At 47.8% G+C, this 24,653-nt stretch overlaps 1 protein-coding gene across 3 annotated transcripts in view; it reads right to left on the bottom strand.

Moving 5' to 3' along the window:
• Positions 1-587: 587 nt before the first annotated feature.
• The window catches only part of TRAPPC10 (trafficking protein particle complex subunit 10), a gene marked incomplete at both ends in the record, with an annotated part of 89,275 nt that continues 65,209 nt past the window's right edge, over positions 588-24,653 (bottom strand). For all 3 annotated transcript variants that reach the window (XM_079704839.1, XM_079704840.1, XM_079704841.1), the window contains 11 exons: positions 588-826; positions 1,121-1,315; positions 3,992-4,169; positions 7,923-8,093; positions 9,145-9,271; positions 10,397-10,497; positions 17,796-18,025; positions 18,843-19,001; positions 20,438-20,579; positions 21,401-21,915; positions 24,469-24,581. In XM_079704839.1, coding sequence (XP_079560965.1) covers positions 588-826; positions 1,121-1,315; positions 3,992-4,169; positions 7,923-8,093; positions 9,145-9,271; positions 10,397-10,497; positions 17,796-18,025; positions 18,843-19,001; positions 20,438-20,579; positions 21,401-21,915; positions 24,469-24,581 — 2,170 coding nt within the window. The remainder of the gene's footprint in view (positions 827-1,120; positions 1,316-3,991; positions 4,170-7,922; positions 8,094-9,144; positions 9,272-10,396; positions 10,498-17,795; positions 18,026-18,842; positions 19,002-20,437; positions 20,580-21,400; positions 21,916-24,468; positions 24,582-24,653) is intronic.

Below are 24,653 nucleotides of genomic sequence, written 5' to 3'. Positions count from 1 at the left end.
TTTTGTTCTTTCCCCACCCCCACCCCCAGCGCCATCCCCCTGCCCAGAAAGGGTGTTATTCTAGAAAAGCACAACTAGAGGATCTGGGGGTAAAGGACTGTGTTTTACTCCTTAGGAGACATACAAATCCACCTGGTCCAGAAATCGGGCAGCCGTGTGACCAGAAAGGCACACACGTGTCACTAATAAGCCTGCAAGGCCTGCTGTGAGTCTACCTCAGAGACCCCTGGGCTTCCACAGAGAATCAGCAGATGACAGGCTGCTCAGGTGAGAGCACTAGAAGCTCTTTCCTGAGCAGAGGGTGAGGGAAAAGGCGGGGCTCTGGGCAAACACGGGAGGACAGCAGCACAGGGACGGGGAGATGAGAAAATAACAAGGCATCTTACACCCCAGACAGCACACAAGTAACGATGCAATTCAGCTGACCAGCTGTACACTGAAATTCTCTGATGCGTCCACGGCCACGCAGAATCACCAGAAGTCTGGTTAGAGTGAGAAAGTTACAATTGAGTCAGGATCCCTTCAAGCGTGTGCATGCACGCACGCGTGCACGGCCGGTCTGGGGACTGTGTGAGCCCTGGGCGTGGTCACGTGACGCTGACTTCGAGAACATGGTCGTCTTGGCTGGGGATGACCAGGACCTGTGTGCCCGCGCTGGCGTTGAAGGCCTGGCCGGGGGGCAGCGCCCGGAGCCGGGGCATGGGCAAGCCCTTGTGCTCGCTGCTGGCCACCGAGCGTGTGCTGCCCCTGCTCTGGACGCTGCCACTGTCCAACTGGTCGTCCACGTGCTTGTCCACCGAGAGGCTGTCGTTTTCTATCCAGCTATCTGCAAAGCACATAGGAAGTGAGATGGAGGCCGCCCCGCGCCGACCTCTCCCCACCCCGGGGAGCCGCGAGCCTCCCGAGTCGCCCTTCGGGGCACAAGGATGTCAAAGGCGGCCTCGCCTTTGAAGAGAATCTAGCGCCTGGGTCCTGGGCGGATTGCTCTCCAGACCAGGGCCCAACACGTGTAACCCCGACTAGTGTTGGCCCTGGACACGGGCTGTTAAGCAGCAAGCCTGTTCCCATGCTAGTCTGTGGCCACTCTGCACGGACGGCGCCTTCACCGCAGAGTCCTTACCAGCATCCAGTTGTGACGAGTGCGCAGAGTGATGGGGCAGGTATTTAAACAGCCTGACGTCGGGGAGGGGCAGGTAACCCGCGAAGAGGGGCATCACCTCCATGTGGACTCTGTGAGTGGCCCGAGCAGCCACAGGCATGGAGATGACCCCGGAACTCTTCCCGCACACTGCCCAATTGCTGCTGTTGTCGACAACTGAAACAAAGAGGGAAAGCACCATTTTCACCCCAAAAAAGGACCTTCAGTGTTCACACCAAAATAAGAAACATCAACAGTCTCACACTCCACAATGTGAAGTCCAGAACCGGAGCGTATACTCTGTATCTCGATGCCTTGTAACTGCACCTCAAAGTAAAACACCTCTGATTTAATAAGGAAGATACAGGTTGGGGGCACAGGGAAAAACCACTTTTTCCTCCTCAAGTTAATAAATGAGCAGTGAATCAATCCTGCATTCAAATCTCCTTGAAAGCGCCGTGTGATGCTTCAAGAGCGCGGTCACTCCGGCTGCAGACTGGGGGCGGGGCAGGGAAGCTGGCTCCTCTGGGGGCGGGTCTGACCCCAACTCTGCCACTCAAAGAAGCCTCTGCTGGAATGGGAAGAAAAGATGCAGGTCAAGCCCTTAGCTCCTCTACGCGCACCTCGGAGAGGCTTTACTCTATGGCAGGTGCTGTTACGAACACTAGCTTAAACCACAACTGGGATGTAAGTCAGTGCGGTTCAAACACCTAACTGAGCAGTCGTTCAGAAGTTAGGTAGGACAGGTGCTGCTTGTCCTCGAGCAGCAGGTGACCTTGCACAGAGATCAGAGCGTCCCTGCCATGGGACACAAAGCAAGAGCCCAGGAGCACGTGACTAGACGCTCCACGAGCACAGAAGGGGTGGCAGAGGGCGAACTCCCCACGGGTGGGGCCGGGGGGCCTTCGAGGACGGGCAGAGGCCACAGCAGCACCGCGGAGGGGCGCACCGGAGCAGGGGTTCTCAGAGCTGGTCCTCAGGGCACCCATGAGGGCACAGTCCTGCCTTCCTCAGTGTTCACACGCCCTCTGGTGGGAAACGCGAGGGCCTGAGTGTGAGCCGAGGCCCCATGTGCACTCAGAGTCAAGGCATTGTGTTCTTCGCCACCACAAACTTGCAGGAAAAGACCACCAGTTTTAGTTAAGCATGCCCTCATGAAGCAGTCAAAATCAATTGAATTTTATTAATTCAACCCTTTCGTACACATCTCTTTTTTTTTTTTTTGCGGTACGTGGGCCTCTCACTGTTGTGGCCTCTCCCGTTGCGGAGCACAGGCTCCGGACGCACAGGCTCAGCGGCCATGGCTCATGGGCCCAGCCGCTCCGCAGCATGTGGGATCTTCCCGGACCGGGGCACGAACCCGTGTCCCCTGCATCGGCAGGCGGACTCTCAACCACTGCGCCACCAGGGAAGCCCTCTTTTTTTAACTTTAATTTTGAGATGATTAGAGACTCATAAGAACTTGCAGAATAGTAGAGAGAGGTCCGTGCACCCGTCACCCTGCTTCCCATAACATGGGAAGCGGGCCTGGGCACAGCACAGGTCGTCAGGCCACTGAGCTTGCTGGGGTTTCACCAGCGAGCTCGTCAGCCTCAGGCATCCGGCAGACGCCTGCTTATAAATGAATGGCATAAGCCTGGCACTTCAGAGAAGTTGCCCATGATACAGTTCAAAACTCTGATCAAAAGTTAGCATTTTGGAAAACCTGCCTTTGCCACTGTGAGCTTGGCAGGGTCCTGGCACTCCGAGACTCTTGTGATGGGCCCAGCATGAGCCTGAGACCAGCATGAGTTTGTGGCCCTGAACAACGGAAAGGGGCTGCACAATTCAGGAACCGTGTTTCGCAAATGACGGAGGCGCGGGGCTACAAAATGTGCCCGGGTAAAAGATCCTACCAAAATGCAAGGCAGATGAAAGGACTGAATGCAACGGCACGAAACGCTCACTCATGTGATTTCAGATTCCACGTTGTAACCAGCCTGTCAAAAACCACCGCTTGTTGAGTTTTGGTGGCGTATCAGAGAACATCCACAGTTATCTGAAGGCTGTTGAGAGAATGCTCCCTTTACCAATTACAAATCTGTGCGAGACTGGAGTTTCTTCATCTACCTTAACCAGTACTGGACATGACCAGATTGAATGCAGCAGACGGGAAAGTTCAGTACCTGCCATGAGCCAGACATTAAGGAGATTTGAAAGGCTGCAAAACGTCATTCTTCTTGCTCTATTTAGTGTTCTGGAAAATAGTTCTTTTTCAAGAGTATTATCAGGTAATGGCTTCCCTATTATTTTAAAATAAGTAAATAAATATTTGCCTCCTTAATTACTTTTAGAGCATTAATGGCCTGACGCCAAAACCTGAGAACCACTACTGAAGAGGCCCAGGCCCAGAGGAGGGGGGCTGCACAGGGGTGTCTGGCAGATACTGGGGAGGGTGGAGGGCCCGGGCATGTCAGGGTCGGGGTCCAGGCCGGGGGTGAGGGGAAAGGGAGTGAAAGGAGGCTGGAGGGAAAGGGCAGGAGCATGACTACAGGACGCCTGGCCTGCTCAGCGATGGGGTCTGGGCTCTGCTTCGGGGGGATGGGCCTGACTCACGGGTAGAGAGGACAGGGCAGCTCTAGGCACCGCTGTGTGCTCAGCCCTGAGCCCCAAGGCTGTTCGAATGCCTGTTAGGAGAACGACTCCACAGTAACCAGGCTCAGCATCCTGTGGGCCCAGGACCATATCATACACTGGAACATTCAAACGTGCTCTTTCAATTCTAGAATGTTCTCTCTTCAGACGAGGAACACTACACTTTGTGAATGGCAGGGATGAGCACAACCGCCAGTGGAGAGAAGCCTCTAGACCCACCTTCATACATAAGCTTCGTTGAAAAATAGTCATCACATTCCGTCAGTGCCTCGTCCTTGTCCACCTCCGAGAGGTCCGAGAGCCGCGTGATGGACACCTCCAAGGAGCAGAGTGAGCCTGTCTTACAGAGCTCTGTCCCTGGAGGGGGCGAGATCTCCGCTCTCACATTGTACAAGGTCTGGGCAAGAAAGGAGAGACAAGGGCAAAGGAGACACATAAACCATCTGAAGAAATGTTGTTTGGGGCCGCCACGGTGCCCCCCGCAGACTCGAGAGAACGGACCAGAGGAGGCTGTGCGTTCGCTCCCCCGACCGCTGGCTCCCTGTAGAGATGATGCCCTCGGGAAGCCCCACCTCAAGAGCCTTAAACTCTCTTCCTAACGAGAACACGTCCAAGCATCTCAGGAGGAGGAAGGACGGCCCGTGACTCTGCATGAGCCTGTCACCCACAGTCAGGGTCAGATCCTGCTTCATGAGCCTCCGCTATCCATCGATCCACATTGATTTATCTGCCCAGGCTACTTTAAATTTTTTTTTTTTTTTTTTTTTTTTTTTTTGCAGTACGCGGGCCTCTCACTGTTGTGGCCTCTTCTGTTGCGGAGCACAGGCTCCGGACGCGCAGGCTCAGCGGCCATGGCTCACGGGCCCAGCCGCTCCGCGGCATGTGGGATCTTCCCGGACCGGGGCACGAACCCATGTCCCCTGCATCGGCAGACGGACTCTCAACCACTGCGCCACCAGGGAAACCCCTGCCCAGGCTACTTTAAAGCAGATTCCAGACCTGTCACTTCACCCATCTATACTTCAGGATGCGTTACTAAACAGTACGGACGTTGTCTTACAAAACACAATGCCATTATCACAACTAGCAAAATTAACAGGAGTTCCTTGGAAAGGTCCATAATGAACCTTCTCCATAATGCTTCTTTCTCCGTGACCTGTCTGGTAGTCACACGTGTTCACACTTGCCCACCATCTGGGACAAAGGCCCCAAGCCCGTACAAGGGAGCACAGCCCGGGCCCCCCATACGTGGCTGCCCCCCTTCTGAAGGAGAGAACAGCAACACCAAAGGGGCCGATGGAAGAGGCCCTGGCCCGAGGAGCTCACGGCTGGAGCCCGCACGGTCCGCGAGGGCAGCCAGACGAGTGCGACTGTGTTGAGAGCTGGAGAGGCAGCTCCAAGCGACAGAGTGACGAGGCGGCTGCGCTCCTAAGTGTGTGTCCTTGCACACGGCTTCCTGGCTGCTCTCGGGAAGGAGGGGCGGCTGAGCCTAAGTCAGCAGCAAGGGGCCTGCTGACAGCAGCCACGGAGGCTGCGGGTACAGTGCCTAGAAGTAAGCTCCCCAGAAATCAACTCGGCAGATTTTCAACAAGGGTGCCAGGACCATCCAACGGGGAAAGAAGGGTCTTTTCAACGAACGGTACAGGGGCACCACATGGAAAGAATGAATCTGGACTGCCACCTGTCACCATACATAAAGTTACCTCAAAGTAGATCGTAGACTGAAATGTAAAAGCTAAAACTATAAAACTCTTAGAAGAAAACATGGGAGGAAATCTTTTTGAACTTGGGATAAACAATGATTTCTTAGATCCGACACCAAAAGTACAAGAAATAAGAGACTAAGGTTGGACTTCACCAAAATTAAAAACTTTTGTGCTTCAGAGGAAACCATCAAGAAAGTGAAAATACAACCAGAGAATGGGAGAAAATATCTGCAAATCATATGTATGATAAAGGACTGAACGTACAAAGAAACACTTACAACTCAATAAAAAGACAACCCTACTAAAAAATGGGAAAAGGATATGAATAGACATCTCTCCAAGAAGACACACAAATGGCCAAAAAGCACAGGAAAGATACTGACCATCATGGGCCATCGTGAGAGACCAGCTCACGCCCACTGGGATGCCTATGATCAAGGGGCAGTGCTGGTGTGAATGTGGCAACTGGAACCCTCACAGGCCGCCCGAGAGGATATAAAATGATGTTTCTTTAAAAAACAGTTTAACCGCTTCTCAAAAAGTTAAACACAGAGCTACCATATGACCCAGCAACTCCACCGAAGAATTTACCCAAGAGGATGGAACGCATACATACACATAAAAACTTCCACAAGGATTTTCACAGCACTATTATTATAGTCCCAAGGTGGAAACAACCCAGATGTCCAGCCACAGGTAAATGGAAAACAAAATGTGGCCTATCCACACAATGGAATATTATTCACCCACAACAAAGAATGGAGTCCTGAACATGCTGTGAAATGAATGAGCTCTGGAAACATCCTGTCACGTGAAAGCAGCCAGTCTTGAGAGGATCGCACATAACACGACTGCACCTGAACAGGCAAAGCACAGGCACACTTGCCTCTGGATCAGGGGTGGCCCAGGGTGAGAAGAGGAAGGAGAGGGGGTGAGTGTGAATGGGGCACAGGCTTCTTCTTGGGAGGATGAAAAGTGTGCTAAAACACGATCACGGTGCTGGTAGCACAGCTCTGTCAACACGCTAACTTCACTGACGTGCACACTCCAAACGGGTGAACTTCATGGTATAGAAATCAAATCTCAATGAAGCTTTTTAAAAAACGTGGTATCTGGGGACTTCCCTGGTGGCACAGTGGTTCAGAATCCGCCTGCCAATGCAAGGGACACGGGTTTGAGCCCTGGTCTGGGAAGATCCCACATGCCGCGGAGCAACTAAGCTCATGTGCCCCTACTGAGCCTGCGCTCTAGAGCCCGCGAGCCACAAATGCTGAGCCCACGTGCCTAGAGCCCTTGCTGCGCAGCAAGAGAAGCCACCGCAATGAGAAGCCCGTGAGCAGCAAGGAAGAGTAGCCCCCACTCGCCGCAACTAGAGAAAGCGCCTGTGCAGCAACGAAGACCCAACGCAGCCAAAAAAGAAAAGTGGTATCTGTATTTCTCATCCTCAGAATAGTGGTTTTGAAGAGAGCAATCCACCAGGTATTTTTCTCTGGCCTTTAACTAAGCTTGTTCAGTTCGAAAGGAAAATTTTTCCTATGCTCATTTTGAAAAGGAAGCAAGAAAGACAGAAAATAGTGGAAACTGCTAACTAGTGTTAATCGTCATCTGCAGTAAGGAAACCAGATTAAATTTATGCAGACTCTTTACCATGTGAAGAATTTAATGTTCAGCTGCTACCGACACATCAAAAAGGCACCTGTTTGTCCAACAAAAAGAGGAGCTACGCTAGTGATTACATTTAACTCTAAGGCTAATAAGGAGAGCAGGGGGGTCGAAACAAATAGTCTTTTGGTTGGAAGGAGGTGTTGAAAAAATTGCTAACATCAAGAGCTATACAAACACCTTCTCAAATAAAGTGTCTGACCATCTCAGTCGTAAAGAGAAGCAAAGGGAACACCCCAAAGCTGTGTACCCATATTTTGATTTACCTAACACCAAACCCAACCATCTCACTACAGAAACAAAACACAACTACTGCCTTTACTCACCTCGGTCTAGGCTGCTTTTAGCTCCACACCTAATGTGCAGGTTAAAGAAAATGTGCTTTAAGTAAGTTTCCATAATACTGTTAGTTTTTCTTCTAAAAAACTAGAGACATAGCAGCTAATGCTCAAGATAAAAGGACTCTAAGAAACGGGTGCAGGACACGACTGAGTCAGCGTAAGGCAGAGAAGAGGGAGGCGAGGCGGGGGTCCTGTCTCTGGAGACGATGGCGCCCAGCGGGAGCCGCGCAGGAGGGCACGAGTGTCAGACCCACCCCCTGACCGGACCTCGGGCTCTAACTAGCCAGTCAGGGCCTCCACGCCCCAAGTGCTGGCTCTTTTCTGCGACTGGTTGCTTCATTATATTGAAAGCTTTTGTCTGGTTCACAGAAGGTGAAGAATGTGATGCCTTCTTCCAGCTTGCCACCACACAGTGCCACCAGAAAATAAGGCAATACATACCAAAAAATTGTCCACTTGAAATTCATAAGTATAGGGCTTTAAGGAGACAGACAGCCGCTCCTCAGAAGCCGGGGAGAATCCTACGGAGAACCGGCAGTGCAGGGAGGGGGGAGGCTCCCGCGTCCACTTCAGCTCCCAGACAAAGAACACCGCCTGCTTGCTGTGGATGCGCTGAAAGAGAGTCGGCCGTCACTGAGCGCGCACGCAACACAGGCGCTCAGTCCCAGGGGGCGCCTCCCACCAGGGGGGTGAGAGGGTCGGGGGGAGGCGGTCCCCCAGGGCCCGCTTCCCCACACGCCGCCTGCACTGCCGCACCCACCTCCCCAGCACGGCTCCTAGCTGCCCTCGAGGAAGACTGCCCCGAGCTGGTCAAAAGCGTCTCAGCCTTTGTGATTCCATAAGCTCTACAGCACAGGGGATTATTTTTAAAAGCATAAAGAGCAGTTACTAGTATTCAGTATCCCATACATTCCCAAAGTGGGAAATGTCATCAAACAGTTAAAGGGACATCCTTACACCCATGCCAGCTGCTCTGTATTTGCCACTAAGTGAAGTGAGGAAGGGAACTGGCACCACCTCAGGCAACAAGTCCATACCTATAAGCACAGTAACAGACCCGGGAAGCATTTGGAATGGGTCAAATGTTGGGAAAAATCCTTTGAAAATGCTAAAGATCAGATATCCATTAAGAAAACCTTTGATCTTCTAAACACTCAGCACTGTCTAAAAACACACGCAACCAATGAATAGAAAAAACAAGGCCAGGTTTCAGCCAGGCAGTGTGAACACGAACGTGGCTCCTTTACAAAGCTACCCCTGCACCTGAGAGCCTGTCGCTGGGCAACGCAGGCACGTACGAGCAGCCACTGTTTCTGGGGGTGATGGCGTCCACGCAATCAGCATGAGACTGATCAGGACAAGCTTGGAATAAATCTGTGTGTGGAGTCTGACAAATTAAGATTTAATTTTTCTAAAAATACAAATATCAACCTATTTCTTACTCCATGTGCTGTGCCACTCAGCCCACAGCGAACCGCAAACATGCACATCGCAGCAACACAGCTGCATGTCAGGACGTGCTTCCCGCTGACCACCAGCAAGGCCGTTCCCTACACGGAAGGGCTCAGCTGAAGCACACGGTCACTTCCATCAACATCACTACACTCTTGCTCTCCTCTGTGTTCTGCTGAGAGGTTTGTGCTCGGTTCTAGGAAATGGTTACCTGTTCGGATTCCATGTTCAGCGGTATTAGTCGCAGGTCGGTACTATCACCAGTATCCACAAGATGACTATCCGACAGCTGAAAGTCGAGTTCTGACAAATTCTGGACACACACTTGAACATATTTCCTAAAGGAGAAAAACAAATAATAAGATTTTGCCATTTAAGAACTTTATTAAATATATTTTGGCTGTATTAAGAAGACGTTCTGCAAGGAATCAAAAAAGTGACAAAGGAAAATAAGAACCATTTGTTAACATGTATTTCTACTTTTAATTTCACATGTAAAAGTGTCAGAAAAAAACAAATCTTTCTAAGCAAGCTATCTCTTAGGAAAAATGGGTCAAAGAATATTCTATTTTGGATATATTATTACACGACTGTAACTGATTTTCCTAAACATACAATAGCTTGCAATGAGTCTTGGAAGAAAGAGTAACAATTACTCTTCATCTATAGAAGTAACAATTACTCACTGAGAAACAAGGTCAGTACAGAATTCACTTGAGTTTCTGTTACACGTAAAGAGGAGTTTTGAAAAGCCAGGCTCAAATAAAGCAACCCAGATTCTCTGTAGAGCTGTTGGTGTTTTTATCCACCACACACTGAGTCTCCTGATGTGGGGACAGGTGAAGCACAGGATGACACCTGCAGACTTCCTTGTCCAAAAACTGAATCTGAACCTAGTCAAGCCTCTAAAGCAGCAGATCTCACCTGGGGACAATGTCTGGAGACATCTGTGGCTCACACTAAGGGCACGGAGGGCGAGGATTGCCCCTGGCAGAAAGCGGGGGGGGGGGCGGGCGGGCAGGGGTGCTGCCAAACAGCCACAACGCAGGGATCTGACCGAGCGTCGGGAGTGCTGAGACTGCAAGCCCCCCTCTAGAGGTGACACACAGCAGCTGACAGGGAGCTACTTACACAAACCCACGAGGGCGTGACCAGGGGAACCCAGAATGACTGGGTTCATGCCAGACCCAAGTCTGGCAATGGGCCAATGGCTTGAAAACAGGGGGAGGAGGGATAAGAAGGGATCTCAGAAACAGAGGGGACTGTGTTTGAATCCCACATCCTACAAACCAAGTCTGAGTATGGGCTGGGCGCTATAGGACCCAGGGAATTACTGCAAATTTTAACAGGTGGACAGTGGCATCATGGCTATGAGAAAACATGCTCAGTGTCACCAAAGCCAAGCTCTGGACAGTAGGGCCTGCAGGTAGGGGAGCCTGGGAAAGGGGCCTGGGGTCCTTCACCGTGTTCCGGATGACAGCAGGGAGTGCGTGGTCCTGAAGGGCATGCTGAACGTCAGCGAGATGACAGTGGAGTAGATGGACCACGGGCAATCGATGGACACCTGAGGAGAGACGGGGGACAGGTGTTCAGACCCCTCATCACACGGGACAGGCACCGCCACCACCATCCATCCAGATCTGTGGTGGCTGCCCATTTCCTAGACATTTGATGTCTTTACCATTTCTTATCCAGAGAGATAAACCTCATTAAACATACACACAAACAAAGGAGAGAAAAATGAGCCATCAGCACGGTATCAACAGCTCCGAGCAGACGCCGCAGCCTGCAGCACAGACCCTACCCTGCTATTCTCATGGGCGTGTGGCCACAACGCCAAATGCGTTTTTAATGTGCAGGAGGTTATGACAAAGTGCTTTTAGTCACTCATGTGCAGATGATACTAATCAATCATTAACTATTACAAATCAAGTGAATTACCGAAACTTTTTTTTTTTTTTTTGCGGTACGCAGGCCTCTCACTGTTGTGGCCTCTCCCATTGCGGAGCACATACCCAAACTCTTAATCCACAAGACACTGAATACATAACTGAAAACCAATTTGGGGCTGTTGTGTGGACCAATAAGCTATTAACTTCCTTAAGGGCAGAAACCAGTTCCCAAACTTGTATTTTATTTCCCCCCACGGAACAAAGGAATATACTGAGTAGAGAACGTGCGCTTATTGTTATTAGTATCATCTTTGCCTCCTGAACTCTGTATCAGATAAAGAGGGAAGAAATTTCAAGGACTGAAAATTAAGACATTATTTTTGAGATCCTGCCTTGCCTGGTATTCTATGCCATAATCCCTTTGAAATGACTGCTTCTATTAGCCTTTTATCCTACTGCTTTTGTGCATTCACTTTTTTTTTAATTATTCAATTTATTTAAACTAAAAAACAAAAACAAAATAACAAAAAAACAATTCATCCATTTCTCTCAATCCCTACTCCACGCCTCAGGCAGCCACCAATATGTCCTCCTTATCTATGAGCTTGGTCTTTTTTACTTTTTAGATTCCACATATAAGTTAGATCACATGGTATCTGTCTTCGTCTTCTTTCACTTAGCATAATGCCCTCTAAATCCATCCATGTTGTCGCAAATGACAAGACTTATTCTTCTTTATGGCTGAATAATATTCGTGTGTGTGTCTGTGTGTGTGTGTGTGTGCGCACACTCATCTTTATTCATTCTTCCATAGTGGATGCTTAGGTTGCTTCTATATCTTGGCTATTATACATAATGCTGCAATGAACACAGGGGTGCAGATATCTTTTTGAGTTAGTGTTTTTGTTTTCTTCAGAAAAATACCCAGAAGTGGAATTGCTAAATTGTACGACAGTTCTATTTTTAATTTTTTGAGGAACCTCCACACTGTTTTCTACAGTGGCTGCACCACTTTACATCCCCACCAATAATACATGAGGGTTCCCTTTCTGCCGACACTTATTGTCTTTTTGATAATAGCCATTCTGACAGGTGTGAGATGATTATCTCATTGTGGTTTTGATTACATTTCCCTGACGATTAAGTGATGTTGAGCATCTTTTCATGTACCTGTTGGCCTTCTGTATATCTTCTTTGGAAAAATGTCTGTTCAGATCTTCTGCCCATTTTTAAATTGGATTGCTTGTTTTTTTTTTACTATTGAGTTGTATGAGTTCTTTATACATTTTGTTTATTAGCCACTTACCAGACATATGATTTGGAAATATTTCTTCCATTCAGTAGGTTGCCTTTTCATTTTGTCAATAGTTTCTTTGCTGTGTAGAAGCTTTTTAGTTTGACGGAGTCCCATCTGTTTATTTTTGCTTTTATTGCTTTGCTTTTGGTGTCAGATTGAAAAAATCAACATCAAGGCCCATGTCAAGAACTTACTACCTGTATTTTCTTCTAGGAGTTTTATGGTTTCAGGTCTTACTTTCAAGTCTTTAATCCATTTTTAGTTCATTTATGTGTACAGTGTAAAGTCCAGTTTCATTCCTTTGTATGTGACTCTCCAGTTTTCCCAACACCTTTTACTGAATGTCTTTCCTCATTATACATTCTTGGATCCTTCATCATAAATTGATTGACCATATATGGGTAGATTTATTTCTGGGCTCTCTATTCTGTTCCATCGATCTATGTGTCTGTTTTTATGCCATTACCACACTGGTTTAATTACTATAGGTTTGTAATATATTAATAGTTTGAAATCAGGGAGCATAATACCTCCGGCTTTGTACTTGTCAAGATTGCTTTGGGGACTTCCCTGGTGGCTCAGTGGTTAAGAATCTACCTGCCAACGCAGGGGACACAGGTTCAATCCCTGGTCTGGGAAGATCCCACATACCGCAGAGCAACTAAGCCTGTGTGCCACAACTACTGAGCCTGAGCTCTAGAGCCCGCACACCACAACTACTGAAGCCCACACGCCCTAGAGCCTGCGCGCCACCACTACTGAAGCCCACGTGCTCTAGGGCCCGCGTGCCACAACAACTGAGCCTGTGCTCGCCGCTGCAATGAGAAGCCCATTCACTGCAACAAAGAGTAGCCCCCGCTCACTGCAACTAGAGAAAGCCCGCAAGCAGCAACAAAGACCCAACGCAGTCAAAAAAAAAAAAAAAAAAAAAAAAAGATTGCTCTGGCTATTTGGGGTCTTCTGTGGTTCCACACAAACTTTAGGATTGTTTCTTCTATTTCTGTGAAAATTCCCTTTGGAATTTTGATAGGGATTGCACTGAATCTGCAGACTGCCTTGGGTAGTATGGACATTTTACAATATTAATTCTTCCAACCCATGAGCATAGACTATCTTTCCATTTATTTTTGTCTTCTTCTATTTCTTTCGTTAATGTCTTCTGGGTTTCAATAAACAAGTCTTTTACCTTCAGGGTTAAATTTATTCCTAGGTATTTTATTTTTTGATGCAATTGAAAATGGAACTGTTTTCCTAATTTCTCTGACAGTTCATTGTTAGTGTAAAGAAATGCCAACAGATTTTTGTGTACTGGTTTTGTATCCTGTAACTTTACTGAATTTGCTTACTAGTCCTAACAGTTTTTTGTGTTGGAGTCTTCAGATTTTTATCTATATAACATCATATAATCTTCAAATAGTGACAGTTTTACTTCTTCCTTTCCAGTTTGGATGACTTTTATTTATTTTTATTGCCTAATTGCTCTAAGACTTCCAATACTATATTAAATAAAAGTGGTGGGCATCCTTGTCTTATTCCTGATCTCAGAAGAAAAGCTTTCAGCTTTTCACCATTGATCACAATGTTGGCTGTGGGCTTGCCATATATGCACTTTATTATGTTGAGGAACGTTCCCTCTATTCTGGTTTTGTTGAGAATTTTTATCATAAATGGATGTTGAATTTTGTCAAATGCTTTGTCTGCACCTATTGACAAGATCACATGATTTTTAATCCTTCATTCTGTTAATGTAGTGTATCACAGTAATTTGTGGATGTTGAACCATCCTTGCAATCCTGGAGTAAATCCCACTTGATCATGGTGTATAATCCTTTTCATGTTTTGTTGAATTTGGTTTGCTAATATTTTGTTGAGGATTTTTGTACCTACGTTTATCAGAGACACTGGCCTGTAGTTTTCTTTTCTTGTGGCATCCTTGTCTGGTTTTGGTACCTGGGTAACGCAGGCCTGTAAAACAAGTTTGGGAGAGTTCCTTCCTCTTCTATTTTTTGGAAGAGGTTGAGAAGGACTGGTATTAATTCTCTGAATGTTTAGTAGAACCACCAGTGAATCCATCTGGTCCTGGACTTTTGTTAGCTGGGAGGTTTTTTGAAAACTGATTCAATGTCCTTACTAGTAATCAGTCTGTTCAGATTTTCTATTTCATCATGACTCAGTCTTGGTAGGTTGTATGCTTCTAGGAATTTATCCATTTCTTCTAGGTCATCCAATTTATTGGCATATAATTGTTCATAGTACCAGTCTCTTATGACACTTTGTATTTCTGTGGTGTCACTTGTAACATCTCTTTCATTTCTGATTTTGAGTCCTCTTTTTTTCTTGGTGAGTCTAGCTAAAGGTTTGTCAATTTTATCTTTTCAAAGAACCAGCTCTTAGTTTCACTGATCTTTTCTATTATCTTTTAGTCTCTATTTCATTTGTTTTTCCTCTGATCATGTTATTTCCTTCCTTCCACTAACTTTGAGCTTTGTTCTTTTTCTAGTTCCTTGAGGTATAAAATTAGGTTGTTTATTTGAGACATTTCTTGTTTCTTGAGGAAGGCATTTATTGCTATGAACTTCCCTCTGAGAACTGCTTTCACTGCATCCCATAAATTTTGATCTGTTACATTTCCATGTTCATTTGTTTCAAGGTAGATTTTTATTTCTTTTGGTTTCTTCTTTGACCCACTGGTTCTTCAACAACATGTTGTTTAATCTCCACATATTTGTGCAGTTTGCAGTTTTCTTCATGTAATTAGTTTCTAGTTTCATACCTTTGTGGTTGGAAAAGATGCTTGCTATGATTTCAATCCTCTTAAGTTTATTAAGACTTGTTTTGCAGCCTAACATATGATCTATCTTGAAAAATATTCCATGTGTACTTGAGAAGAATCTGTATTGTTGTTTTTGGACGGTATATTCTGTAAATGTCTGTTAAAGCCATCTAGTTTAACATATTTGAGGCCGATGTGTCCTTATTCATTTTCTGTCTGGAGGTTCTATCCATTTATGTAAGTGGAGTATTAAAGCCCGTACTATTATTACACTGCTATTCTCCCTTTAGATATGTTAATATTTGCTTTGTATTTTAGGTGCTCCTATGTTGGGTGCATAAATACTTATGAACATTATATTTTCTTATTGGATTGACCCCTTTATCATTACATAACACCCATCTTTGTCTCTTACTACAGTCTCTGATTTAAAGTCTATTTTGTCTGATATAAGTGTAGCTACTCCAGCTTTTTTCCGTTTCCATTCGCATGGAATATCTTTTTCCATCCCTTTACTTTCGGTTTGTGTGTCCTTACATCTAAAGTGAGTCTCTTGTAGGCAGCTTATAGATGGGTCTTGATTTTTTTATCCATTCGGTCACTTTGTCTTTTGAGTGGAGAATTTAGCCATTTACATTTAAAGTAATTATTGATAGGTGTGTGCTTATTGTCATTTTCTTAATTGTTTTCTGGCTGTTTTTAAAGTTCCTCTCTGTTCCTATCTCCTTCTCTTGCTCTCTTCCTTGTGGTTTGATGACTGTCTTTAGTGGTATGTTTATATTCCTTTATCTTTTGTGTATTTACTATAGGTTTTGCTTTGTGGTTACCATGAGGCTTATATGTAGTAACTTACATCTATAACAGCCTATTTTAAGTTGATAACAACTTAAGTTTGATCCCATTCTAAAACTCAGCATTGTAACTCCCCCCTCCAACATTTTGTTTTTGAGATGTCACATTTTACATCTTTTTATCTTGTGCATCCCTTAACTAATAACTGTAATCATAGCTATTTTTACTGTTTTTTTTCACCTTCGTACCAGCTTTATAAGTGATTAATCCACTACATTTATCAAATAGTTACCTTTCCAATGAGATTTATTCTTTCGTGTGTTTGTTACTAATTAGCACAGTTTCTTTTCGTCTTAAAGAAGTCGCTAACGTTTCTTGTAGGGCTGGCTTAATGGTGATAAACTTTAGTTTTTACTTGTCTGGAAAACTCCTTATCTTCCCTTCAATTCTTAAGGATAACTCTGCCGCACAGAGTATTCTTGGTTGGAAGTTGTTTGTCCCCCACCCCCTCCCCCAGCAAGTTTAATATATTGTGCCACTCCCTTCTGGCCTGCAAAGTTTCTGCTGAAAATCTGCTGATAGTTTTATGGGGTTCTCTTGTCTTTAACTTTTGACATTTTACCTATACTGTGTCTTTGTGTGAGTCTCTTTGGGTTCCTCTTGTTTGAAACTCTCTGGCTTCCTGGATCTGAATGTCTCTTTCCTTCCCCAGCGTAGGGACGTTTTTAGCCATTATTTCCTCAAATAAAATTTCTGCCCCTTTTGCTCTCTCTCTTCTCCTTCTGGGACCCCTATGATGTGAATGTTTGTCTGTTTGATGTTGTCCCGTAAGTCCCTTAAGCCATCTTCCACTGTTTCCAATCTTTTCTCCGCTCTGACTGGACAAACCCCCCTGCTTTGTCTTCGAGTGGACTGGTCCTTTCTTTGCTTCATCTAGTCTGCTGTTGAACCCCTCTAGTGTATCTTTCAGTTCGGTTATTGTGCTCTTCAGCTCTGACACTTCTATTTGGTACTTTCTTGTAAGTTTCTATCTCTGTGTTGAAGTCCTCACTGTTTTCCTCCATTTTCCTCCCCAGTTCGATGAGCATCTTTGTGAACATTACTCTGAATTCTTTACCAGGTAGATTACGCATCTGTCTCATTAAGGTTATTTCCTGAGGTTTTATCTTGTTCTTTCATTTGGGAACATACTCCTCTGTTTCTTCACTTTGCTTGTCTGTGTCACTTTCTGTACAGTAGATGAAACCACCACCTCTCCCAGTCTTGAAGGAGTGGCCTCGTGTAGGAGATAAACCTTGTTGTTCAACTCTGCCCCAGCTCTTGGCTGTCTCTCAAACCTTTGTGCTTGTCCAAGCAGCCTATTGTATTTCTAGTGGCTCCCAGGAGTTGAGGGTGTGCCAAGACCTGTGTCCCAAAGGGGAGGGTCTCAGCAACTACCTTCAGGCTGTTTGGAAGCCAGACCCTCAGGCAGCAGCTTTTAACAGTATGCAAAAAATACAGTCCCATGGGACCACAAGCACACACTTCTACCCTTGGGTTGTTCAAAAGCCCTCGGAACTGAAATCTGTATTATAAGACATGGACAAACTCAGAAAAAGCACGATGCTAGTGACTGGTTCTGTGAGCTGACGGACTGTGGATTTAGGATCAAAGTCATGGATCTCTCAAATAACTGTCAATAAATACCAGCACCAAAGCATAAAATCTTAGCACTTCTTCCTTGCTAAGTATGATGTGATATTTCAGGGAACAAAAAGTAAAGCACACCAAGACACAGAACTCCCTCTAGCCTAATCACCAGGACAAATGGACCACAGAGGCAAAGTCACTGCCCTCTAAGCAAAAACTGTATCTCTTACAATGAACTGTCCTTCCTCGAGTTGGGACAGAAAAGTTAAGAGCCCGTCTGTCTTTGTCTTTGCAAGATGCACCCCTCATCTAAGAAGGGGTGATTCATAGCCATAAATGCTAAACCCAACCCGAGCTTGTGGTACAGGGACTGAAAACCTGCCACCCCAGAAGAAGTCATCTTGTATGTACTGTCTTTCAAAGCAAGGGGGACACGCAGAGGCTGCCCCAAGGGCTGCACCGTCCCAGCCCCTCCTTACTTTGTGGTCCATGGTAGCCATGCAGTGGCCAGCTTTTTGTGTGTCCTTATGCTTCCCATGGGGCTCTGTCATCCCCAGCATGGTGCTCTCCCCTCCAGTTGCTGGAGCTGAAGGTAAAGAGAGAACTTCCAGTTCAAATTCGATCATGTGGTATGCAGGCGCAGCCGGCAGGCCGATGCTCGTGACCTTGTCGGACGACTGAACCCGGAGCGCAGCGTCAGAAGCCTTTTCTAGGGAAGACAGGAAAAGCCGCCTGTGACACGGTCCCCTGTGTCCTTGCTCCCTCCCCTCCAGCGGGCGATGGGCCCAGCAGTGAAGTTCCAGCCCAGCTCCTGCTGCTCCTACACACACGCAAGAGTGTAACTGGGAAGGATCGAAGAGGGAGGGAGACAGGAAAATCAGGAGCAAAACCCCCGAAGACAGAGCAGCACTGCACGAAAGCTGTGCAGCTGAGCTCGGCTCAGAGAACTGTCACTGTGCTCAGTCTGAAGACAGAAAAGAGACGCTCTTCGCACAGCCCGCCCAAGACCGCATGTATCCCCACAGGACATGCTCCCTCTCCAGCCCACCGCCAGACCAACTCCCACTGAGAAAGGGAGCTGCATCCTCCCCTCTCCAGACCTCGTGGCTGGGGACTGTGGGAGATGGGACTTTTTTAGGGCTTCCAACCAGTGTCTTAAAAGGCTGATTTGCGTTTTCTTTCTGCTGAGGAAAGTCAAGGAGGGTGGAAGGAGGCTGGAGGCCAGCAGGGCATCACCGCGGAGGGTGAGCCCAGGCGGTAACGCTGCCTCACGAGACCCCAGCAATGTCAGCACCACCTGGCCACCGAGCACGTGCACAGCTCTAAGTCTATTCCCCTCCAATGTAACGCCCCACCTAGGGGAAGGGCTACAGTCCACCTATGGGTGGAACGTGGCCATGAAAGAGCTGCGAGGAGAAGCGGTCCTCAGACGCCGCCTGCGGACAGCAGGGATGACAGGCGCCTTACATCCTCGTGGTGCGTGACAACGCTAAGAGTCCACCTTCCCCAGGTGACCGCTGCCTTACCTCTCATGTTGGAATAGATCACTGCTCTGTTCTCTTCATGACACAGGATAAGCATGGCTTCTACATTGCTGAGCTGAAGGCTGTCCCCGTTTTTTACTGTATAATGGCCAGTGGTGACAGTGAACTTGACCTTCTGAGGAATGCCAGCCAAAAGGCTATCTAAAGGGAAAAAGACAGCAGTGAGCACCATTACCAACCAAGGGCGCCGACGGAAGGCCTAGCGTGAGTGAGAAGAGCCTGTTTCTTCTACTGGAGAAGACCTGTTCACTGGACACACTCCGTAAAGTGGCTCAGTGTCCACCCTCGCCGCTCACCTCAGTTTCGTGGTCTGCAGCGCTGAGGGGTCCTCGCCAGGCACAAGAGAATCTGGGAGCCTCAGGGACCTTATCACCACTTCAGTTGAGAGAGTTAGGGATTGTGGTGGCAACCGTGTCTACGAGGGTCTCAAAACTGACCCGCTAGCCAGTTATTGACAGAAACTCAGATAACGACACTAAAGAAAAAACTAATGAAACCGCATGTGCTGCTGCTATTCAGATTTTCCTCTGGCCTTTCCAGGTTAGGCCTCTTCCAGATCTCTGGTTCAGAGCAGCTCGATAGAAGATGCGGTACACTTTCTCCTGGATGGAAATGGAGAGCGGGAATGGGCTGAGGTTTTCTAAGAATCGGTTCCAGGGAAGGCAGAAGGAAGAAGGCAAAAGACAAGACACAAGGAGGAGGAATAACAGAGAAGAGAGAGAGAGGGGAGGAGAGGCGGGAGGTGAGAAAGGGAGTGCGGGGTCGGGGCGGGCCAGGGCAGGGCAGAGGCGCACCTCCCAGGCTCTCCCAGCCGCGGGGCTCAGCCTTTCTCACAAAAGGTTCTCTGAGGGAAGAACCACTGAGAGACTGCTGTGCTCCGCACCTGAGGGCCTTTCCAGGTAGCCAGGGGAGAAGTTTAAAAGCATAAAAATAGGTAGTTAGAGAGATTAAATAGAAAAAAACGTTTTCCTTGATTTTTTTTTCCCAAATGGAAGAAGCAAGCAAATAAATACATTGTTTCTAGCCTAAACCACAGAGACACTCACTCATTCATGTTTTGCTGAAGTGCCATGTGGTCTTCAATAATTTGTTTACACCAACTCCTCCTAATTGTAGGACTTAACAAAAAGGAAGGCAGCACTGAATTTCTCAAATGCCATGCCCGGGGGTCAAGGTTAATCCACACTTTCAAAGGAAAAGACTTTTGGTCAGAGCACAGACCATAACTAATCTAGCATTCAGCCTCTGAAATGGAACTCTAAGCAGGAAATTGTATTTACTTATTAAATTCTCTGCAGTAGACATCAGCTGAGATTTAGCTCTTTTTTCTCAGCTAATGTTTAGAAAACATGAAAGTAGCAATTAGAGAAAAGCAAATATTGAGATGAACAAAAGAGCCAGAGTCAGTTCGCAGGCAAAATCGCCACGATGCTCCCCAAAGTGTGTCTTACCGAGGGACACAGCTACAGAGGGCCGCAAGCGTGACGCTGCAGAGAGCCCTCCTGCCACGTGCTCCCTTAGAGTAAAGGAGCCAAGTGCAGCGCAGAACCCCTGCACAGCCCCCGCGGCCCACTCACCGGCCAGCGGCTCCACGTGCAGCTGCGGCTCCTGCGAATACACGTCATACTGCACCAGCGGGTAGATGTGAGGAAGGACGAACCACACAGGGCCCACCGAGGCGCACAGCTGCCGCAGCGTGTAGGTTCCCGGCTCCTTGGCCTGGGGGCAAAACCGAGCATTCGAACAGCCGTCCCCGTTCCTGCAGTGACGAGCTTCTCAAGGGGAGGCTGAGCCACAATCTCTGAAGTGACCGTTTTCCACACCCTCTTCATCCTGCCGCTCTGTGCTAACACGTCTACACGCGCGCGGGCTGTTCAGAAGATCCCTCGGCATCTCTCAATCGAGGATTTTCTGAGTAATGGATGCTTAAGTTTGACTTTACGCCTAATAATGCATTCTCAGTTTAATAAGCTTTATCTGTGGCTTTCTCTTCTGGAAAAGGTATTTAATGGAGACAGGGAGCATGGAATTTAAGACCTGCTCTGAGACCAGACTGAAAACACACGTGGCAAAGAGCTGTACTTTCCACTGGCCTCTTGGGTCAGTGGAACTAGCAGCAGCCGCTGCACTGGAGGAAGATCTGTATCGGAGCGGGGCAGAAACAACTGTTTGGACATCCATCCATGCAGCCACAAAAGGAGAAGAGAGTTTCACATGAAAGTGCCATCTTCTCTGAAACTCCCTCATTTTAGCAAATGAGGGTGTATTCTAATACAAAGGGAAAAAGTCTAACCAAATCCAGTGAGAACACAAATAATTACCCATGTCAAGAACTTCATTCAAAATTTATCAACTGCCTTATAATTATTTAAGTACAAAAGGTTTTTTCAAAACATCAGTCTGTTTTTCTTTAAGGATAAAAATCAAAGTCAGGTTAACAGGACAGAGATGTCTACTGGATTCCCAGCTCCTTCAGAGGGTTCCTGCACGTGCCACCCGCTCCTGCCCTCCCCTGAAGAAACCCCCCGCCCGACACACACCTGAGTCCTGAACGTGATTGCGTTGGGCCCCGGCTCCAGGGTCACAGCGGTGCGCTTCAGCATGTGGGCCCCAGCCTCCAGAGCGGCACCCGAGGGCGCTTCCAGGGACGCGCCACTCTCCTGCTTCCTTAGCAGCATGTGGACATTTTTGCAGATAATCCCCGTTGTGTGCAAGGAACTGTCGGAAGGACTTCTCTCAAACACCTCGCACAGCTCCAGCGCGGGCAGGCTGTTCTGAGACGTGGGGAAAGGCGAGGTCTCTGCCGGGAAGCTGACAACCCCGTTGGCCGTCTTGTGCTTGGTGAGCCACTCGGCAGTCTTCCGGTAGCTGTCTTTCTCGACGCTGAAGTGGACGCTGACGGCGATCTGCTCCGCGAGGACAGGCACGGGCATCTGACTGCACACGGTCACCTCCACGGACAAGACGCCACCCACGTGGACCACAGCATTGGGAGGCGTGAAACGGAGATCTCGCAGTTGTGCAAAAGAATGCATAGGGAGTACTATTTTGTGACCTGTAAATACACAGTGCCATGTTCTACTTCCTAAGTCACACTGCCAGATGCTGCAGAGACTGCAGGGCTGGGCCACCATCGGGCCTGCAGGAAGCAATAACGTGCAAAAGAGATGGTTCAGACCCTCCCAACCTTGCGCCATCTTCACACACCAAAAAGAGTTATTTTGTCAAAAAGAGAACAGAAACACACGCCTAGATAACTCCTGGAAATCATAAAACCTGAAGAATTAAGGTTTCTAACTCCTGTTTTGGCAAACCCAAGAGAAACACAGGTCAACTAACTCCTCAATTTCAAAACAAGGTTTGTAAAGTCCAATTCCTAGAGCTGTTTCAGGGGATTCCACCACCTCCCCACGCACAGAAAGATTCTCCAGTAGAGATGCCCAAATCCCCCTGTGCATCTGGAAATGAACCCAGGTGTGTGCCACCCTGTGAGGCCAGCCAGTGAAGGGAGGAGCCAGGAGGGCAGCAGGTCCCCAGCCCCAGAGGCACCATCAGGGGAGAACCCACTGCATCCTCCAACTTCCTTTCCACAAGCACTGGTGTGTCTAGAACACCCACAAGGCCACTGGACTGACCGGTAGGTGAGGCGGTGCCGAGACTGATGCCAGAAAATCACAAGAAAACCGGGACAATCACGGAATATTTTCTTCACAGAGACGCCACGGAAAGCTGGCAGGAGAAGCGTAACTGCCCAGTCTCACGCACGTGCCACACACAGCAGATTCGGCACACAGCTCTACAGTGACCAGTCTGGGCACATTAAAGGCTCTAAAACACAAGTCAGTGCCACGCTGCCCCTGAGAAACCCATGCAGATGGCTCGATGTGCGTGACACGCACCCCAGCAGGCAACGACCACAGCAACCCAAAGCCAAAACCTCTGGAAACACTGCAGTTAGCAAGCGCTATGGACTGAATGCGGTCCCGCCAAAATTCTTAAGTGGAAGCCCTACCCCGCAGTGGGCCCTCTGGGAGAGAGTCAGGGTTTGATGAGGTCACGAGGGATGCACGCCCTTGTAGGAGGACGCACCACACAGCCCTGCCATCTCTCCCCCCACCTCCCTTCCCCCTCCCTTCCCCCCTCCCTCTCTCTGAGTCTCTCCATTTCTCCCCCATCTCTCCCCGCACCTCCCTTCCCCCTCCCTTCCCCCCTCCCTCTCTCTCTGAGTCTCTCTCTCCACCTCCCTTCCCCCCTCCCTCTCTCTCTGAGTCTCTCTCTCCACCTCCCTTCCACCCCACCCCTTGCCTTGAAGGGACAAGCCAGGAAGAGGGGCCTCATCAGAAACCCACCCTGCTGGCATCCTGACCTCAGATGTCAGCCTCCAGAACTGTGAGAAAATAAACACCTGCTGTTGAAGCGTCCAGTCTGCGGCATTTTGTTATGGCAGCTCAAGCTGACTAAGACAGTGGCTATTTTAAATAAATACTCTTCCTGATAAACTGAACATGAGAAGCTAAATATTACAATAAAGTTAATCTTACTACACGGCAATTCTTAAAGTATACCTGCCAAAACATTTAGCCTGAACCTAAGGCTTTGAGATCTACCTTGCTGTCGGACATTCCCATAAGGAAATACTCAAGAAACTTCAGACGGTGAGACAGCCTATGAGACAAGTGGCTCGATGTCTTTAAAAAGCCAGTGCCTTACAACCCTGTTGTCAAACAACCGCTGAAGGGATGAACACAGTGTGGTCCCATCCGTACCACGTGATATTATTCAGTCACAAAAAGGAATGAAATGCTGACACACGCTACAACATAGTTGAATCCTGAAAACACTGTGCTGAGTGAAATAAGCCGGTCACAACAAAACACATATTGTATGATTCCATTTACATGAAATATCCAGAACACGTATCTTCAGAGACAGAAAGTGGATTAGTGGTTCCCGGGGACTTGGGGGGATGGGGCGTGGTAGGAGGAGGTTGGGAGGAAATTAAGCGTGGGGTTTCTTTCAGGTGATGAAAATGCTCTGACACTGACTGTGGGGCGGGCGCACATGTCTGTGATGACACCAAAAGCCACAGAGTCCTATACCACACGCTGTGAATCCTATCTCAATAAAGCTGCTGTATTTTAAAAGGTCAGTGTCTGGAAAAGAGGAAGAAAATGAGATGCAAAGACTGTTCTAAGTTAAAGGAGAACTGATACAACCATCAAATGCAGCATGTGACCCCTGACTGGACTAGTAGAGTCCAATTATTCTGAATATAAAATAATGTGTAAAAACACTTTTCAAGACAATGGGGGAGATCTGAAGAGGGGCTAACTGGGTAGCCCGACTTAGAACCTTGTCCGTCTGTGGGCAGGGTGGTTAGGGGATCACCTTTGTTTTCAGAAGACGCTACACTGTTCCAGGGTCTGGAGCTGCTCTGAAGTTCGGCAAAAAGAAAAAAGAAAGATATAGACACACGTCTGCTACCCGGCAAAATGTTAACAACTGCTGAATCTAGGTGGTCAGTATAGAGTACACACGCTGTATCATCGTTTTTGCTTTCCTATGACATTTGAAATTTTTCATAGTAATGTTTGAAAACAAGCCTCACCTGGGCTGTCTGCCTGCCGGTTGGCGAAGCTGAGAATCTCTCTGCAGAAGTACTCCCGCTCGTTCTCAGTCAGGTGCTGGTCGCTGGCCAGGAGGCTGCTGGTCTGAAGGTAGCTGAGTGCAGAGTCAAGGGGCCTGAGAGGACCACACGCTGGGGCACTGCGCACACAGCCCCTCCAGTCCCCA

The sequence above is a fragment of the Hyperoodon ampullatus genome (assembly GCF_949752795.1).
Source record: "Hyperoodon ampullatus genome assembly, chromosome: 5".
NCBI lineage: Eukaryota > Metazoa > Chordata > Mammalia > Artiodactyla > Ziphiidae > Hyperoodon > Hyperoodon ampullatus.
This window is presented reverse-complemented; position numbering and strand designations above follow the sequence as displayed.